The sequence below is a fragment of the Halichoerus grypus genome, chromosome 5 (assembly GCF_964656455.1).
Source record: "Halichoerus grypus chromosome 5, mHalGry1.hap1.1, whole genome shotgun sequence".
NCBI lineage: Eukaryota > Metazoa > Chordata > Mammalia > Carnivora > Phocidae > Halichoerus > Halichoerus grypus.
Window position 1 is genome coordinate 148,097,399 of NC_135716.1, and position 17,744 is coordinate 148,115,142.

Genomic DNA, 17,744 nt, shown 5'->3' on the forward strand with positions numbered 1-17,744 from the left:
GGATGGTAAACAGCCCACACATTCCAGTCCTTTTCATGGTGCTCAGGTAGAGAGCCGTCACCTAGCCGGCTCGCTGTTTATGGCGACACAAGCTGAGAGTCCCCTCCTGGAGTCGCTGACCATAACTAGTTTCCCCTCTCCATTGCTTGGGCACTCTACCTGTTCAAGCACCCCTGATCGTTCTTTCTGCTGGGATCCTGAGACCATAATGACCCACCTAGAATTCTGCCCTTTTCATCCCCTGAGCCCCTTTCACAAAGTGAACATGTGGTTTGTACTTGAATCCTAAGTGGAGTCTTTTACCTTTCACTCCAGATCTAAATCTTAGGAACTACATACTTAGGTAGCCTATAGAAAGAGTTAAGACTGGGTCTTTAGAGCCTGATGGCCTGGTGCAATAGCCCTGCCTCACCAACCCACTTACAGTAGGATTGACAGCTTAGAGAGCTCATGGCAAGCTTTGTTCAGGTCTGTCTACCACAGAGGGTAAGAAGTAGGAGGGAATTCAGTGCACTTGGGCATAAGAAGTGAAAGAGAAGCTGCTGGGGTTTAGTCCCTGCCTTCTGTGAAACCTAACCTAGTACAATGTGACCTTGTGAATAATTCCAATAGTCTCTTCTCTTCCTCTGGGAGAAGCAAGTGTAGAATAGGGAAAAATGCTACAAGTGTTCTCATTAAAACTTCCTTTGTGGGAAGAAGTGTCATGGGCAGAAATAGTGTACCCTTATGAGCAGAGGCAGAAATTTGAAGAAAAGCAGATGAAACATTGTTTGCAGGATCCTTGAGGTCTCTAACTCCACATTTGATATGTGCTTCCCTACACCCATTAAGCATGGTATGATAAGGGAAGGACTGAAGTATTCCTCCTGTCTGTAGCTTCTTGTAACCATCCAGCAGTTCTGGTAGTAAGTATCCACCTGTGCTCCTAGCCTTGTTTCTAGCTAAGAGGTGTATTGATATTCATATAAACATAGTATACCTTTTTCTTTTTCTTGTTCCAGTCTGTCCCACCCTATACTGAGACCATTCTAGACACTCATCTGCCCCCATTATCCCAACTAAGAAAGAATTTGTGGGATTCAGTTATTTGAAGGACATTCTGAGAATGCCTCCAAATAACTATCATTCTATTTCTGTTTTCCCAAACACCTCACAATCTCTGCACAAATATTACTCCTTGTAATATTTTTCACTCTTTTGTGTGTATCCTATTTTCACTTTTGGTATATTCCCTTAGTGCAAGAAGAGTCACACCTGTAAGAGCTCTGTCTTAGAATGAGAGGAAAGCTCAAGGATATCTTCTTTGGAGGGAGTTAAAGCAACCTTCTAATCCAGTCCCATTTTATGATTGGGAAAACTGAGGTACAGAAAGAAGTTAAATGGTCTGTTAAGCCTTAGCTTCTTCGCCCAGAATGATCAGGTTGATAATTTCTGCCTCCTTGTGCTTTGGAAAGAGGCAATGTGATTAAATAAGAACACATGTGAGCATTGGGCAGGTCACAGAGCTAGTTAATGGATGAGCCAGGACTTGGCTGTCATAGAACTCTTAACTAACTCCAAACCACTCAGAGTGCCTCTGAGCACTACTCAAAAGGTCAGAGTGAATATGGTCCTCAACATAAAGTCTCATTTCAGCCTAGTTCATGTGTAAAGTAGATGTTCAATAAATCCTTTAGATAGATAAGACAAAGTGATACAGCTCCTTTAGGAAGAAACAAACAGCTTTCAGTGGGGGAGGTTTTTTTTAAAGTATTTTTATTTTCAAATGAGGGGGAAAAAGCCACAAAGACTTTAACCTTTAAATAATTTGCTGAGATGTCATTTGAAATGGTGTTCTATGAGTGTGTCTTCTTCATGGTGGCTTTTTATTGATCAGTATTCATGAGATTTTAACAGTGTGGTAGAAAGAAAGACCTTAAATGGCCTATACATGACAGTTTTCTGAAAACTTCATATATGCAAGTAAATGTTTTTAATGGATCGATTAAATTTTTCTTCCAAAATGCTTTACAAAATAACTTTTTTGTTACTGTTTTTACAAAGGATAGTTACCTGTGGGAATGTTTTACCAGTGTTATAATCATTATAATTGATATCAGTTTGATATATCATTCTTAGAGTAACTCATTATTTCTCAAGAATAAATGGATATAAGCAATGTTTCCAGTACATTATTGTGATTGCTGTTGAACTTAAATTTAATTCTAGTGACTATTATTATTAGAGTTTGTAAAAGTAAAATTAGAAAATATTGGTTTGGTAAATGTTTCTTAATAAAGGGTTACTGAAAAGTGGCTCGTTTTAAGAAGAGGATATTTCCCTGAAGTTATGCATCCTGGATGAAAGAAGAAACTTGTCCCCAATTAAAGCATTGATGGAGTTCACAACACATCTAATTGGATTGATGTACCAAACCCATTTATACAGTTTACTGCCTATTGATGGGTTGGTGACTACTGAGATTAGCTTGTTAACATCACATTTTGAAAAAGAATTGCAGGTATTCTCTATAGTTGATTTAATGAACAGTCAGAAACTTGGTCACTAATTCATGAAACAAAAATCAGTATATATGTAAATGTAATTTTTTTTTGTTTTCTTCCATTTTGTCTACATGGATAGAATTATGTTTTGACAGTTTTGCTATAAACTACTTGATGGATCACAATATATCACTATCACCACTAATTACCACATTTTGATTAATCTTACATACTTTGGTGAATACATTTTGCTGTATGCAATATGTCTGTATGCAATATGTCACTATATTGATAAACAGTAATTATAGACATAAAGACACCTGAACTTGAAATTATCATGAAAAATGTTATTAAGAATTATGTGAAACCAAATGTTTGTTTATCTAGACATACTTGCCAGCAAAGAAAGCAATTAAAAGTAGCTGCAGAGTAAGAGGCTAACCTTCGTTAAACGTGGTTTTAAGATTGTTACAGAACTTGTGGTGATGATAACATGGTGTCTTGGAGGATGTTAACAACTGTAGCAGAGTGTTAATTAAGAATGATGTAATCTGCAGCTCAGAATTATTAGTATCATATGTTAGTTTAGCTGGACAGGAGCAAAACCTAGTTTCAGTTATGATGAGGGCTCAAGTTGTATTTATAGTGGAAAGATTAACATTTTATTTTTATGCTGTTCCTGAGACAATTTAAAAATCCTGAATGAAATACAGTCAAATGTAAACATCAAGTCCCTAGCTCATTTACATATGTGCCAGATTTCCAAACTGATTGCTATTTGAACCTAATCTGTCATTGCTGGCTGCATTAGCTACAACAAACATTACATTTACATATTGATTTCTTATTTTGTTTTAGTGTAAATAATCCATAATTATAGTAAATTTGGTCTTTTGTTGACAAGAGCTCATATGACTCTGTAAGTTTAGAATGGAAATTTAAATTGCCATGTGTGATGCTTTTTAATTTAAAATCTTGATGTATCTGAAAGGATAAAAAGATCACTGTAGATCATAAAATATTCCCAGAAACAAAAAGAACATTTTGTAGGGCCTTTTGGAAAGATATAAATTATAAAGTATTAATGAAAAATTCAATAGCATATTCCAAGATTATTTACATTTTTCTAATAAAGATTCACAGTAATTTGAAAGAAATTACTGTTTTTGCTTCAAATTCAGGTCATATTTAAAAAATAAAATCACTGGAAATGAACCCTCTAAGCCTATTATTTTTTACTGATATTTTTGTTTAAAATATCTAGTACAAGAAAAGAAATAGCATACACACATAGCAGGATTGAAACAGGAGATATTTTTGATCCCTATATTGGTGTTGATGCTTTACTTATTGTAACTACATACACAGCATTGATTTGAGAAGTATGATTTCATTGGCAACAAACCATATATGTCAGTGGAAATATAGTATTATTAACTAGCAGTGGCAACAAATCCATGGTTTCCATTTACATTGATTAAAAAGCATGTTGTATTTTTGAAGTTAAAAATATGGGACCCGGGGTGTCTGTGTGGCTCAGGTCATGATCCCGGCCGGGGTCCTGGAATTGAGCCCCCCCCCCCCCCCCCCCCCGCTTACTCTGTCACTCTCTCCCTCTATCTCAAATAAATAAATAAATAAAATCTTAAAAAAAAAATGGGACCCAGGGCACCTGGGTGGCTTAGTCGTTAAGTGTCTGCCTTTGGCTCAGGTCATGATCCCAGGGTCCTGGGAGCAAGCCCCGCATCGGGCTCCCTGCTCAGCGGGAATCCTGCTTCTCCCTCTCTCACTCCCCTTGCTGTGTTCCTTCCCTCGCTGTGTCTCTCTCTGTCAAATAAATAAATAAAATCTTAAAAAATAAATACATAAATAAAATAAAAAATGGGACCCATTTAATTGCAAGAATGGTAGCTATCAGATTGTTCAAGTATTTCTTTTCATGGTTTACATTTTTATAGAGATATAATTTACGTACAATAAATGCACAATTGTTTTTTGCAAATTTATTTACAATTAAAAATTTTTTTTATTTGAGTGTAGTTGACACACAATGTTACATTAGTTTCAGGCATACAACATAGTGATTCCACAAGTTTATACATTATGCTATGCTCACCACAAGTGTAGCTACTGTCTGTCACCATACAATGCTATTACAATATCATTGACTATATTCCTTACACTGTGCTTTTTATTTCTGTGACTTATTCTATAACTGAAAGCCTATATCTCCTACTCCCTTTAACCCATACCCCAACCAAAAATGCACAGTTCTTAAGTTTCTCCTAGTTACAAGAGTTTTGACAAAAACATACGGTTTTCTACCATGGATTTTAATGAGTGAGATTCTAATTTGGATGTGTGTGTGTGTGTGTGTGTATATATATATGATTAACAGCCATTTAGAAGCTTATGCACAACTGATAGCAGTTGTTTACATGGTGCTATGAGTACAGAAACTCTAAAAGCCCTTACATTAGTCAACTCAGGCTGCTATAACAAAATACCATAGACTGGGTGGCTTAAACAACAGACATTATTTCTCACAGTTCTGAGGCTGGGAAGTTCAAGATCAAGGTACTGGTAGATATGGTTCCTGGTGAGAGCCCTCTTCCTGGCTTGTAGATGGTTGCCTTGCTGTGTCCTCACTTGGCAGAGAGAGAAAAATCTCTGGTCTCTCTTCCTCTTCTTTTAAGGACACTAATCCCATAATGGGCCCTACCCTCATGATTTAGCTAAATTTAACCTTCCAAAGGCCCTACCTGCAAATACCATCACATTGGGGATTAGGCTTTCAGCTTGTGAATTTAGCAGGCTCAAGGGATAGGGGAGGAAGGGTGGGACACAAACTTGCAGTCCATAAGAGCCCTGAAACCTGTCTCAATTTGTTGTGCTTCCTAGTTTGGTTGTTTAATCTTGATGGATTTATACTTTTATAACAGTGTTTCCCTTGGAACTGGTAACTAAGGCCAGTGTAGCCTGGCCAAATCTGCTAGCTGAAGAATTTAAGAGGGAATTCCTGATTCAAGGATTGCTGGAAAGGAAATCCTTAAATTACTGTTACTATCCTTGATTCAGGATAGCCTGCCTACTACTGTGCTGCCCTGTGAAATGGGCCTGCTGCTATTTGGCAGGAAGAAAGCCATTTGTCTTAATCAGGAATTAACAACAGGTATAGAGTTACATGATGATCAAATGATTGTTTCACTACCATAATGCAGCCTTAAGTTAACCTTGAAAAATCACTGCATCATACATATTAAATAGCCATGTGCTTTCTGCATAAGTGAATTACTAAAGTGCTCTCTCAATGTGAAATAAACTCAGTCAAGACAGTAGACTGTTACATTTATTTCATAATGTTGCTTTTATCAATACTTGATCCATAGAGGCTCATAATTTATGGCTTTTTATGTCCACATGTATAAAAATGTATGTAGCTTCAGATTTATTTATTGGGGCCTATGTGTTAAAATTTGCTATACATTATTTTTCCCTTATTAAAAAAAGCTAGGGGGGAATATAAAATGTGTTAAACTAATCCAGTGAATTAAAATGAAACTGGTACCTATTAGAAGACAGATATTTTATAGATGACCTCTTGATTTCTGATAAATATTCATAGTTAAATTGGAATAGGATCTCCCCAGGCAGAGGTGGACATTCTGTTAATGAAAGGGCACTAGAAGTGTAAGACTTCTGGATAAAAAAGAAAGCAGAGAAGGGATGTTCTACCAGAACTATTTCTAGAATTGTGTTGGTGACTTCAATATTAATGCTTAGTTATAATACTGAGAATTTTAAGGGAGTGGCTGGCCTTCTTTTCCTTCCTTCCTTCCTATAATTCCCTCTTTTGTATCCTCCCCCCCAATTGTAAAGATTTTATTATTTATTTATTTATTTTATTTATTTATTTAGAGGGGGAGAGTGGGAGGAGGAACAGAGGGAGAGGGAGAGAGAGAGAATCCCAAGCAGACTCTATGCTGAGCATGGAGCCCAGTGCGGGGCTTGATCCTATGACCCCTAGACCATGACCTGAGCTGAAATCAAGAGTCAAAGGCTCAACTGACTGAGCCACCCAGGCTCCTACCCCCCCACCATTCCCCACCAATTTTAAAATGAAGAAACTGGCTAGGGGAGTTATGAGATGGTATATATGAAAATATCTAACGCTTTATCTACTAATTGCTTAAAAATGTTAATGTTCATTGTAATATCAGGTAGTGTATTATATTTTTTGCACATAGCCACTAGCTTTAAGCTTGGAACAACATATGTGATTCTTATTACAATTTGAACGTTAATTTCACTCTGAGTTTGAAGGTAGACTAATGGTAAGTATTAACAGCCCTTGTCTGTTTATAGAAACAAAATCATCGTTTTTTTAAGATTTTATTTATTTATTTTAGAGAGAGAGAGGGAGCACGTAAGAGCGGGGGGAGGGACAAAGGGAGAGAGAGAAGCACACTCACCGCTGAGCAGGGAGCCCGATTCGGGGCTCCATCCCAGGACCCTGAGATCATGACCTGAGCTGAAGGCAGATGCTTAACCGACTGAGCCACCCAGGCACCCCCAAAATCATCTTCTTGTTGGTAAATGCACATGTTCTAACTGAAAGGAAAATCATGATGAAGAATAAAAAATTAAAAACCTTACAGGGAGGAGAGAATAGATATTCTATTGAAACCATTTCTTGCTATGGGTTAAAATTCAAACTGTTTTTAAAAAGGTGTACATTTGCCTACACCTTTCCTTCTCCCTCTAATTGAAGAGAAAACATGCTATTAAAAAAAAAAAAATCATTTCATGGTATTTCTCACCTACCCACTTTGGTTGGCAGTCGTCCTCAGAGCTACTCTAAAGGTCAAAAGTTGAAGTAGCATGAATGACTTTGCATTTTAAAAGAGAGACTGCTTGAAGGTGGATTATCTGAGGCTAACTATCCTAATCAACCTTTAGAAGACACTTAGAAAATTGCTCCTAGGTGCGGTAACAGGTGAGAACTCGATTCATTCTGCTAAGTTGCAGCTAGAATCAGTTGCCTAGATAATATTTTAGCAAGTCTTTGCAAATTATGCCAATCACCACAGTAAATTCTTTACAGCTTTCACCCCTATTTCATTTCAGTCCCCCCCCCCCCGCCAAAAGAAAAACCCCTCAGAAAACCAAGAAACAAAACTACTCAGTTTACATGCCAGCTTCTGTGGAAAGCCTCTGTGGTTAAATTTAGCTATTCTTCCTTTTTATTTACATAGCACCCTGGGAGAAGTGGTATTAGAGTTCTTAGCAAACAGTACCAAAGATGAGTTGTAAGTTTGCTTGTCTCCCAGTCTCTCAATAAACTCAATGAAGGCAGAACTGTGATTTTATTGGGTTCCCTTCCCCAGTACCTGGAGGACAAATCCTGAGTTAGACCTGGGTCACTGTTACTTATTTTGTGTGTGTCATTAGGCAAGTAGTGTAACATCAGTTTTCTCATCTGTAAAATGGAAAATGATAATCATAACTTCATAAAGTTGACATGAAGTTCTTAATGCCTGATACATAGTAGCACTCATTAAAGATTAGCCATCATTGTTAATGGCTAAGTAAATGAGTCAGGCTGGAGTCTGAGGTCACAGATAATACCCTCAGCTTACTCCTCCAGATGAACCATTCTTACAAGGAACATGAATGTGGTATAGCAACCCCAAGCAAGACCTGTGTAAAAAAGAACGCTGTGAGTCTGGATAACATTAGGCATAATATACAATTATGTTCAGTGCATCAAAAAGATGTTTCATTCTTATTGTAAGATTTTAAAGTATGGGTACCCTTCAAAAGTGTTCTGTTTTCAGTAATTTATATGATAGGCCACCTTAAAACTTATATGCAATAAAAATTCCCACTTGGCTTTCTAAAATTTAATATTCATAGTTCTATGAAGGATTATTATCCTTTTTCTGAAGAGGAAATTGAGAATTTACAGAATAATTAAGTACCTAAAATGGGGCCTTATGTGGTAGACATTCAGCAAATATGTTGAATGTATGATTGACTTTTCAAAATCAAACAACTAGCAAGTAGTGGAGCAGGGACTCAAATCTGGCTCTGTGACCTTTGAGCAGTTTAAAGCTATAAATATTTTCTCTTGCCAACTTACCCTCTGCCAGGACTATTGAGAAATTGTAGAACTAGACTAATGTGATTTTTTTCTTTAGAGAGGGGCAGAAAGAGAGGGAGAGACAGAATCTTAAGCAGACTCTGCGCCCAGTGTGGAGCCTGACACAGGGCTCAGTCTCAAGACCCTGAGATCATGACCTGAGCTGAAATCAAGAGTTAGACACTTAACCGGCATCTGAGCCACCCAGATGCCCCAAAGGTGATGTTCTTCTAAAGTAGTCTGGCAGTTAATGCTGGTCCTGGCAAACCTTTTTGCAAAGTTGTTGTACAAGTCTGCCAGTCAATATCAAGAAACATATCTAAGGAATTACATAAAAGCAAGCACTGAAAGTATTAAACATATGTGTAGATCCATATGTAAAGATAAAGGAGGATCTATATAATAAGACTTAACAGAATTCTGAGCTTCTTAGCCTTGCATGTGAAGCCCCCATAATGGTGGTCTTTAATTTTTTAAAGTTTTCTTTTTCACAAACCCTTCTTCACATTTCCTTATACTTCCTCCTCATTGCTTTCTACATCTTTCTCTATGTTTTCCAGTCTCTGTCTCTGCTCAAACTAGTCTATGCCTGAAATCATCCTCCATATCTACTTGTCAAATTACTATCCATTCTTCACATTACTCCAGAGTACTGTCTCCTTTCTTCACAATCTTCACATGTCTTTTAAATTCTGTGAATAGTCTGTCTTGACTGTTACAAATAATAGGAATCAAATAATTATAGGAAAAATGAATGACTTGTGAACTCCTAGCAGGTAGGAGTCTTATTCATCTTTGTATCCCCAAAGCACCCTAGCCATTTGGGAGATAGGATACTGATGTGTAAAGAACATAGAATGAAATATAGTTTAGAAACTTGTTTCATCTTTCTGTACTGCATGACCTTGGGCAATTACTTAACCTTTCTGAACCACAATTTTGTGAATAAAATGGCAAAAAATATGCAGTTATATGCAGTTCAGAATATGCAAAACTATTCCTTAATTGTGTATAGGATTCGATTGAATCACTTTTGAATATGCTGGTTGCCAAGGGAAATACTGATGAGTAATAAGATATTTATCCTCAAAAGGCTTATAGTCTTGAATTAAGGACTTCCACACATGAAACAAAGCAAACTATACAGAACATGCTATAATTATTAAATGAATTATATGATAAAAGAATTCAGAGAAGAGGGAGTCTATAATAAATACAAATGGTAGGCCATGAGGTAGCCTGAAAGCTGTGCAGTGTTGGTGGGGTAGCTGCGAAAGGGGATGAGAACAACATGAACAGAGATTGAATTGAGTGTAGTGTGATGTTTTTGACATGAGAAGTTAGCCAAGCTTTAGAGCAAAAGCCAAATTTTGTAGAATAGTTGTGAAAGGCCCTGAAATTCCAAGTAGGCTTTCCATTACTTGCCACTTTTGACCCCAAATTCATTTAATATACAGATATTGAACATTGACCCAACCTACTGTTTGGGCCTCATTACACTCCTCCCACACACCCTTCATTGTGGTCATAATGAACTTTTCACAATTTCCTGAACACTGATTTTTTCTGACCTTACTGTACTTAATGTCTCAGCATCACTTGGCATAATTACTCATGCTCTCCTAATTGAAACAGTTACTTATACTAGACTTTCTTGGTCTTTCTCTTATCTCACTGACCATTTATCAATCTCCTTTGCTCTGACTCCTCTTCCTCTGCTTGATTTCAAATGATTGGAATGCCCAGGGCTCCATCCTGGCCTCTCTCCTTTTCTCTAAGCAACCTATTTCTCTAGGTTATTTCTTTTGCCCACAAAATCTAAATATGGTTAGTGTGCTATGAACTCTCCTGCTCTTGAGCTGTCTTTGTTGACCTTTACCTCTGTACAGATGTACATGATACCTCTTTTTGGATATCTAATGGGCATCTTAAACTTAATATATCCAAAACTTCACTCTCAGTTTCCCCACCCAACCTGTTCCTACCCCAGTTTTCCTTGTTAAATCCAATTCCATCCTTCCATTTGCTTAGGCCAGAAACTTGGGGTTATGTTTTTCTCTCATTCCATTCGTAATTTGTCTGGCTTCTACCTCTAAAAGATACCTGAACCTGACAACACTTCACCCTCTTTGCCTCTACTACCCTAGTCCAAGTCACCACCACTTCTTGCCAGGACTAGCCTCCTAAGTCTCCTAGCTCTCCCTGCCTTTACTCTTTCTTCACCGTAGCCTAAGCAGCCGGAATAATATTGTATACATGTAAATGTAAGTCAGTTCTTAACTATTTCCCTGTGTAAAACCTCCAGTGGCTTTCCGTTGCAATTACTATAAATATCAAGTTCTTTACTATGGTCTGCAAGGACCTACATGATCAGACTACTGCTATCTCTTTCTTATCATAGCAGCCTCAACTTAAATGGCACTTCCTCAGAGATGCCTTTCCTAACTATTCTGTTGAAAATAACTCCCTTCACCCTGCCCCTCTGTTACCTTTTTAATTGTAATCCTGTTTTATTTACTTCACAGCACTTAGTATTCTCTCAAATTACTTACTCATTTTTTTGGTTATTGTCTGTCTCCTTTACTGGAATGTAAGTTTCATGAAAGCAGGGATCATGTTTTTCTTGTTCACTACTGTATCCCTAGCAGCTAGAACAATGTCATAAATATACGTAGGTGCTCAATAAATACATGTTAACTGAGTGAATGAACATGCTGTGTTCTTCCACTTATTATTTCCTTGTCTAAAAAGTGCCACCCTTCTTTCTTCCCCAAACGAAGCAAAAATTTCATGCCTTCCAAATGACAAAGCTCCTATTTACCTAACTTCGTATTTCAACATATTTTTCTTCCCCTCTGAAGCTTTCCCTAACCATTTCCCTCTTTCTCAGTTGTACCTATTACATTTTACTCTGGCTGTTTATCTATCTGTCTACCCTTCTTAGATTGTGAAGTTTTTTATGGACAGACCTATGTATTTGGGTTGGTTTCCTTAGCACATGGAATAATGCAAGGCATTGACTTAATGTTGATAAATACATGACTCAACATCAAAATCTTAACCCCATAGTAGTTTTCCAGAAAGTAACATTGCTTTCTGAGATACAAAGATGGATAAGACTCTTGCCTTCTGGAAATTCACAATTTGTTCATTGTTCAATAAATATTTACCTACAGTGTGACAGGCATTATGCTTAACTGCTAAGGATACAGTGACAAAGCTTCCTGCCTAAAGAAACTCTATTTTAGTTGGGTATTATTTCCTTTGATTTTGATCAATAATATTTCATGCTGTATATTGGTGTTTCCTAGGTATTTTTAGTCTGTAATTAACCTGGGAACTCTATGGGAGACAATGGGAGAGACAGATTAACTACCTAATCCTAATCTTATGTTGCATGTATGTTATCGCATAGTTACAGAATAGCAAAGGAGGAGTAATGGAGGCCAGAACTGTGTAGCACACCCAAATTGTTTTCCCAATTCTGCAAGCATGGCACAATTATACTCAAGGCTGCCAGTATAGATTATTCATACATAACAGTGGCAGATTTTTATTTTCAATGTTGATAGTGCTTTTTAATATTGTCATAAACAAATAGAACCATGACTAATGTTTCTTAATTTATGTGGTTAATTTCATTTACTCTTCATGGTTCTGACGCATTTCTAACATTTTGGTTAATGTTGCTCTGAATTCTCCAATTTCTAAATTCTGTGTATTCCTGAGTCCTAAGTGAAAGCACAAATATTTTGAAGGAATTTTGATATAGCAGGTAAAGTTCTGGAGATTTCAGTATTTTCTGAATTTTGACTGAAACCATATTTCTATTCTTATACAGCATTCATGAGTATAAAAAATATTTTATATTTCTGTTCTTCTAAAACACCTATTTCACTTGGATTTGAACCACAGTCTTTGAATATACATCTTAGTAGCATATTTGGAGTTTTATATAATTGAAAAAATTTGGTTCTCTTAGAGGAAGTACATATGCAGACAATAGTATATGACTTCTAGAAAATTCTTATGTATGCAAAGTGTTTAGAATTGAAGTTTAAAAACACCTTGGTAGAGAAGGAGTTAACAGGTTAGCTCCCCTTGGTTGCTCTCAGCATGCTCTCTTGCCTTTAGGAGCTGAAAAGATGATAACATTGGGCCCGGACATGCCTGTGTGGAGGTTGTGGTACTCCTGGGGTTTTTGCAGCTAGCTGTAAAGCAAGCTAGAACATGTTCATCTCAGAGTTCCTTGTTTTTCTTTCAACCCTTTCAGTGCCCTGCAGGAGTCATTAAATCAAAACTTCATGCTGATCATCACCCACCGAGAAGTCCAGCGGGAGTACAACCTGAACTTCTCAGGAAGCAGTACCATTCAAGAGGTGAGTTATGTCTCACAGCTAAGGAATAAAGGTAGCTCATTATAGCTAATGTTGACCCTGTTAAAGAGGGCTTATCTGTTCTAGTTGGAAACTCTCTTTATGTTTCATTATTGGGTTCTTAATTTTAATTAACTGGAGCATCAATGATTACTGTAGATCTATTTAATGACTTGACCCAGAAAGATAGATGTTATAAATGAGAGCTCTTGATAACTCTTAAAATAGTCAACTTAAAACCTTGCTTAAAAATAATTCATTGTTATATAATGTATTTTACCGTTTTATAGTAATAGTTAAAAATATTAATTTGGAAATTCTTGACAGCATGCATTTTCGAATATGCCTATATTTTATTTGAAAGGTTGCTCTCAAATGTATTATTTATAATGTGTACCCTGCCTTTTTCCAAAAGGAGTTTGAGGAGGCTTTTCTTTAGTAGCTCAATCCCAACATTAGGCAATATTCATGAGATGCTGTTGGAGACTGTCAGTCTTTAGCTTAGAATATCTGAGATATAGTGTCAATATTTTCTTCAATGTGGCCAACCAGGGCCACTGTTTCAAAAAAGAACCGCCCCCAAGAGAGAAAAGGTACCTTTTTGCCTGTGGCCCCACCCACTTAAAAGCCAGTAATTTATCTCCATCTGGGTAAAATGTATAAGGCTTTGACAGGATTGTGTTTAGAAACACTGAAATGACGATTATGACAGTTACGTCTTGTTAATTGTGAAGACAACCATCATTTGTCTACTGATATTTTTATAAAGATAATTATGCTTAATCTTGGATTATTTCATAAATTTTTTCTTGGTCTACATTGTTTAAGATAATTATTAATGTCATATTGAAAGAATGAGTTGTTCTCACCTAATAATTTTACAGACGTATATGAATTGTTTTAGTAGTGGTTAGACTATTAATGGTTTCCTTTTTGGATGTTTTGTCAATGAATTTCAACTTCTGAATTTGCCATAAGTAGCTCATTGTTTAAAGTTTATTTTCTCTGTTTATCACTTGAATAGTTTGTTGACTAGTAACTAAAATCTTTAAAATTTTTCTTGGCCCCTACTTTGAATCATAAGTTTGAATTATTTGATTTTTTTTCCAGAATTTTAAGTGTATTAATTGGCATTTCATTTTAACCTCTATAATGGGTGTTCTAGTCTCTAAATTTTCAATTCCTTGGAGAATCATTGTTGCTTTTACTTTAGAAATAATGTTTAACTATGGCTCTATAGCAGATTTATTCTGGTAACTTCATGGTAGTAAAATTTAAATTACATATTGGATGTAATTAAATAAGGAAATTTAGTTTCAAAACAACTCCATTTTAATCAAGAAAAGCAAAAATAATACAAAGTAAATTTCATTTTGTTGTTGATTTACTTTTTTAAATTGAAGACTAGTACAATGCTTGATGGATAAATATACACTGCTGTATTTATTTTCTGATTGAAATTTTTATAGCCAAAATTTTTTACCTTTTTTTTTTACATTTTTTTTTAACATTTCTCTAGTTTAAGTGTGTTTCAACTTTCTCCCACAAGAGGGCAGAAAGGACTATTAAACTGATAGTCTAAAAATGTCATTCAGTGTTTTCAAATTAGCTTCTCTTATATTAACAAAAAGGAGCATAATGGCCAAGTTATTGTTTGATTTACAGATAATTGGCATATTGCAGGGAGGAGACTTAATTTCACCCTTTTAAATTAAACAGGGAGATTTAAAAAGACATAAAATATTCATTAATGTTCGGTGATTATAAAGTAGTGGCATATATTTATTTTGCCTTTATTACTGTTTCGATGGGAAAATACTGCAAATATTTCCGAAATCGAGTTGGCCATACTGACAAGTTGAAATGTTTAAGCAGCGTTAATGCAATCTGCTCACACCTGATATCCTATGCAGAATGATTCAAAATGACTACATCAATTATTAAAAGAAATATTTAAAATTCTGTAAATGTGCCATTGTGCGCCACAGTTGGCTGAAACTGTTCTCCATGGCCTGCTATTTAGATTATCCAATATATTTTAAGCTTCAAGGACTTGAAAACAGTAAACCTTTTTCATACCATTTTCTAAATGAAAAATGTCCCAGAAATATTTTTGCAAAGACAGATATTCTTGTGTATTTCTTCACAAGAGTTTGGTTTCTTCTTTTTCTTTTTTCTCCCCCCACCTTTTAAGTTTATTTAAAATAATATTTTGAAATTCTAGGTGCCAGGACAAAATAAACGCAATTTCTAGTATCAGTGCTTTTTGTGAGTAGACAGGTACATGGAAGCTCCTTTATTCTGTACAATTTAGTAAAAAAGAATATAGGATTATAGTCTCTGGGCCTAGGATCACACTCTGTAGGCCTAGTTCTAAGACTTTTCTTCTTCAACTTATGGAATATTTGGGGGCTTGGGGGTGGTTCGGGAGGAATAGTTGCTCTTATGCTACAGCCATGCAACCCACAGTGACATTTAAGTATGTCCTTTTTTGTTGTGTGATTGAAAGTCAGTTTGCAACACAATAAAAATACAATGTCAATATGATTTTGCAGTATGGTTTGATAAATGTTAGAATTTTTGCTATTAATATGGAAGCTTAATGATGCCATATATCTTAAATTATAAATTAATTTCTGTCATCAGTTTCAGAAATCTCTTTTCAGTGTTGTTTAATAGTTCCAAGAATGAATTCTAACCAATATATGAGGGAAAGGAAGAAAAAAACACCTGATTTTTTTCCAGGGTAGGAGTATATTATTTTTGTTATAGATGAAAAAACAGCCCATTTTTTGCTGTTTTTAAATTTTGAAAGCCTTGCGTATATAAAAAAAAAAAAGCTTTTGTAATATTTTTCCCCCGGAGGCAAATTTGTATTAAATGAAATAGTGTTGAAAAGGCACTATGATTTCAACTTTATTTAGACAAAATACATTTTTTAAAATACTGAATTAGAAAATAGAACTTAGATGCAGTTTGAATTTCAAATAAACTCTTCAGTGACCATATGTTCATGCAAGTTAGTGGTGATAAACCGTAGTTGTGCAAGTGTTTGTTCATTCTGGCTCTGTGGTCTCTTGCCTCACAATGCATGACTTATGTCCTTTGGGTGCTCTAGATTTTAATTTAAGCTAGTTAGATATTGAGGGTTTTTTTAAACTCTTTACAAATCATTCCACTTACCTTATCCTTCTACTTGAGGAAAAGGCAATGATAGTATAAAAAGGTCAGTGTGGAAAGTTGCAAGTAGTCCTAGAATAAAAATCCTTTCTCTTTTTCCATTTCAACAAATCGTTTATGAAATTATCAGATAATATGACAATTACTTTGTGACAGCCATCTTTCCACCTTTTTGGGTCCTGAAGTAGCTACTTGCCACACTTTAAAACAGTGAATTTCTTTGAAAATTTAAACAAGCTTACCTTATTTTAATGAATTTTCTACACTGAGAATTCAGATTTTTAAACAGTCAATTATACAGATTCTAGTAATACTGTCTAATACTATTAAAATCTGTGATTACAAATGCACTTGGGATTGGTTAAATTAAGGGAAAAAAGATTGATTTGCCTAGTGCAAATCCTAAACCCAGGTGTGGAAAAGGATATGAAGTCCCTGAAATCAAGCCAACTTTTCTTGGAAACCAATTCTTTGTTGTCTATATTACTATTGCAAAAGCTTCTATTAGGCAGAATACCCACTTTTCTTTGCCGATGTCATACAAACTTAAGGAATACACACATGACCCAGAATAACAATAATAAGAAAACTAAATATTTTTGGTATGGAATCATGGAGTATTACTTATCTGTTATAGCGAGAAGCATGATAAATAGCTATTGGAATTATTTAAATTCTCTTCCAAGTTTCACTTTACCCTAGAATTCTCACTGTTCTTATTAATGTTGATTTAGCTCTTAAGGGGAATGAAAGGGGAAAATTGATGACCTATAAAGATATAGCTTGCATAAAATAGTAAAACATTTCACTACTAATATTAGTGATTGTCAAGTGAGAAGCCAGTAGTTTGAATTAGCAACAAGAAGTGAACTAAATATATAAATCATACCAGTCTTTAAAAATAATCTTGGCTAAATAATTGTGAAATCATGAGGCTAGTTCTGATTCTGCAAATTTGAAACTTGGGTTGGGTTTTGTGCCTATTTTTCTATTTGCTACTTTCTGAACTTGCTTGATTAACGTATATTTCAAACTCTTCTCCTTTGATGCTAGAGATCATTAACAGTATTAAATATGTAGTTTTTTAGAGATTGTACTAATAAACAATTTTCTGGTATTGGGTTGACCATAACTACTTAACTAACATGCCCTTTCTGTAAATGTTTTAGGTATAGTTGTTTTTTGTTTGTTTTGTTTTGTTTTTTTGTTTGTTTGTTTTCCAGTTTAGAGAGGGCGGGGGTGCTGGCACAGAACTGAAGAGTAGACTAGCTGAGAATGTGCATATGCAAGAGGGTAAATTAAATTGTGTGCTTATTTAATTAAAAGTTTAAGTGGTTTATAAATTTACTTCAAGATAAACGGCATATATAAACTCAATTAGAATGAACCCATTTTAATTAGCATATATCATAGTTTGATTTTTTAAAATTTGAAATCACAAATGACATCTTAGCAAGAATGAAAGCGATATAATTTCTTAAGCAATCGGGCAATGAATTCAAGCCTTTATTCAGCTTTGAGAAAAGGACATTATGAGTTTCTTTTAAATATGCGTGTATAGTA

At 35.4% G+C, this 17,744-nt stretch overlaps 1 protein-coding gene across 6 annotated transcripts in view; it reads left to right on the forward strand.

The window, feature by feature from the left end:
• The window catches only part of FAF1 (Fas associated factor 1), a 503,750-nt gene that overhangs the window by 254,117 nt on the left and 231,889 nt on the right, over positions 1-17,744 (forward strand). For all 6 annotated transcript variants that reach the window (XM_078073166.1, XM_078073168.1, XM_078073169.1 and 3 more), the window contains one exon: positions 12,899-13,004. In XM_078073166.1, coding sequence (XP_077929292.1) covers positions 12,899-13,004 — 106 coding nt within the window. The remainder of the gene's footprint in view (positions 1-12,898; positions 13,005-17,744) is intronic.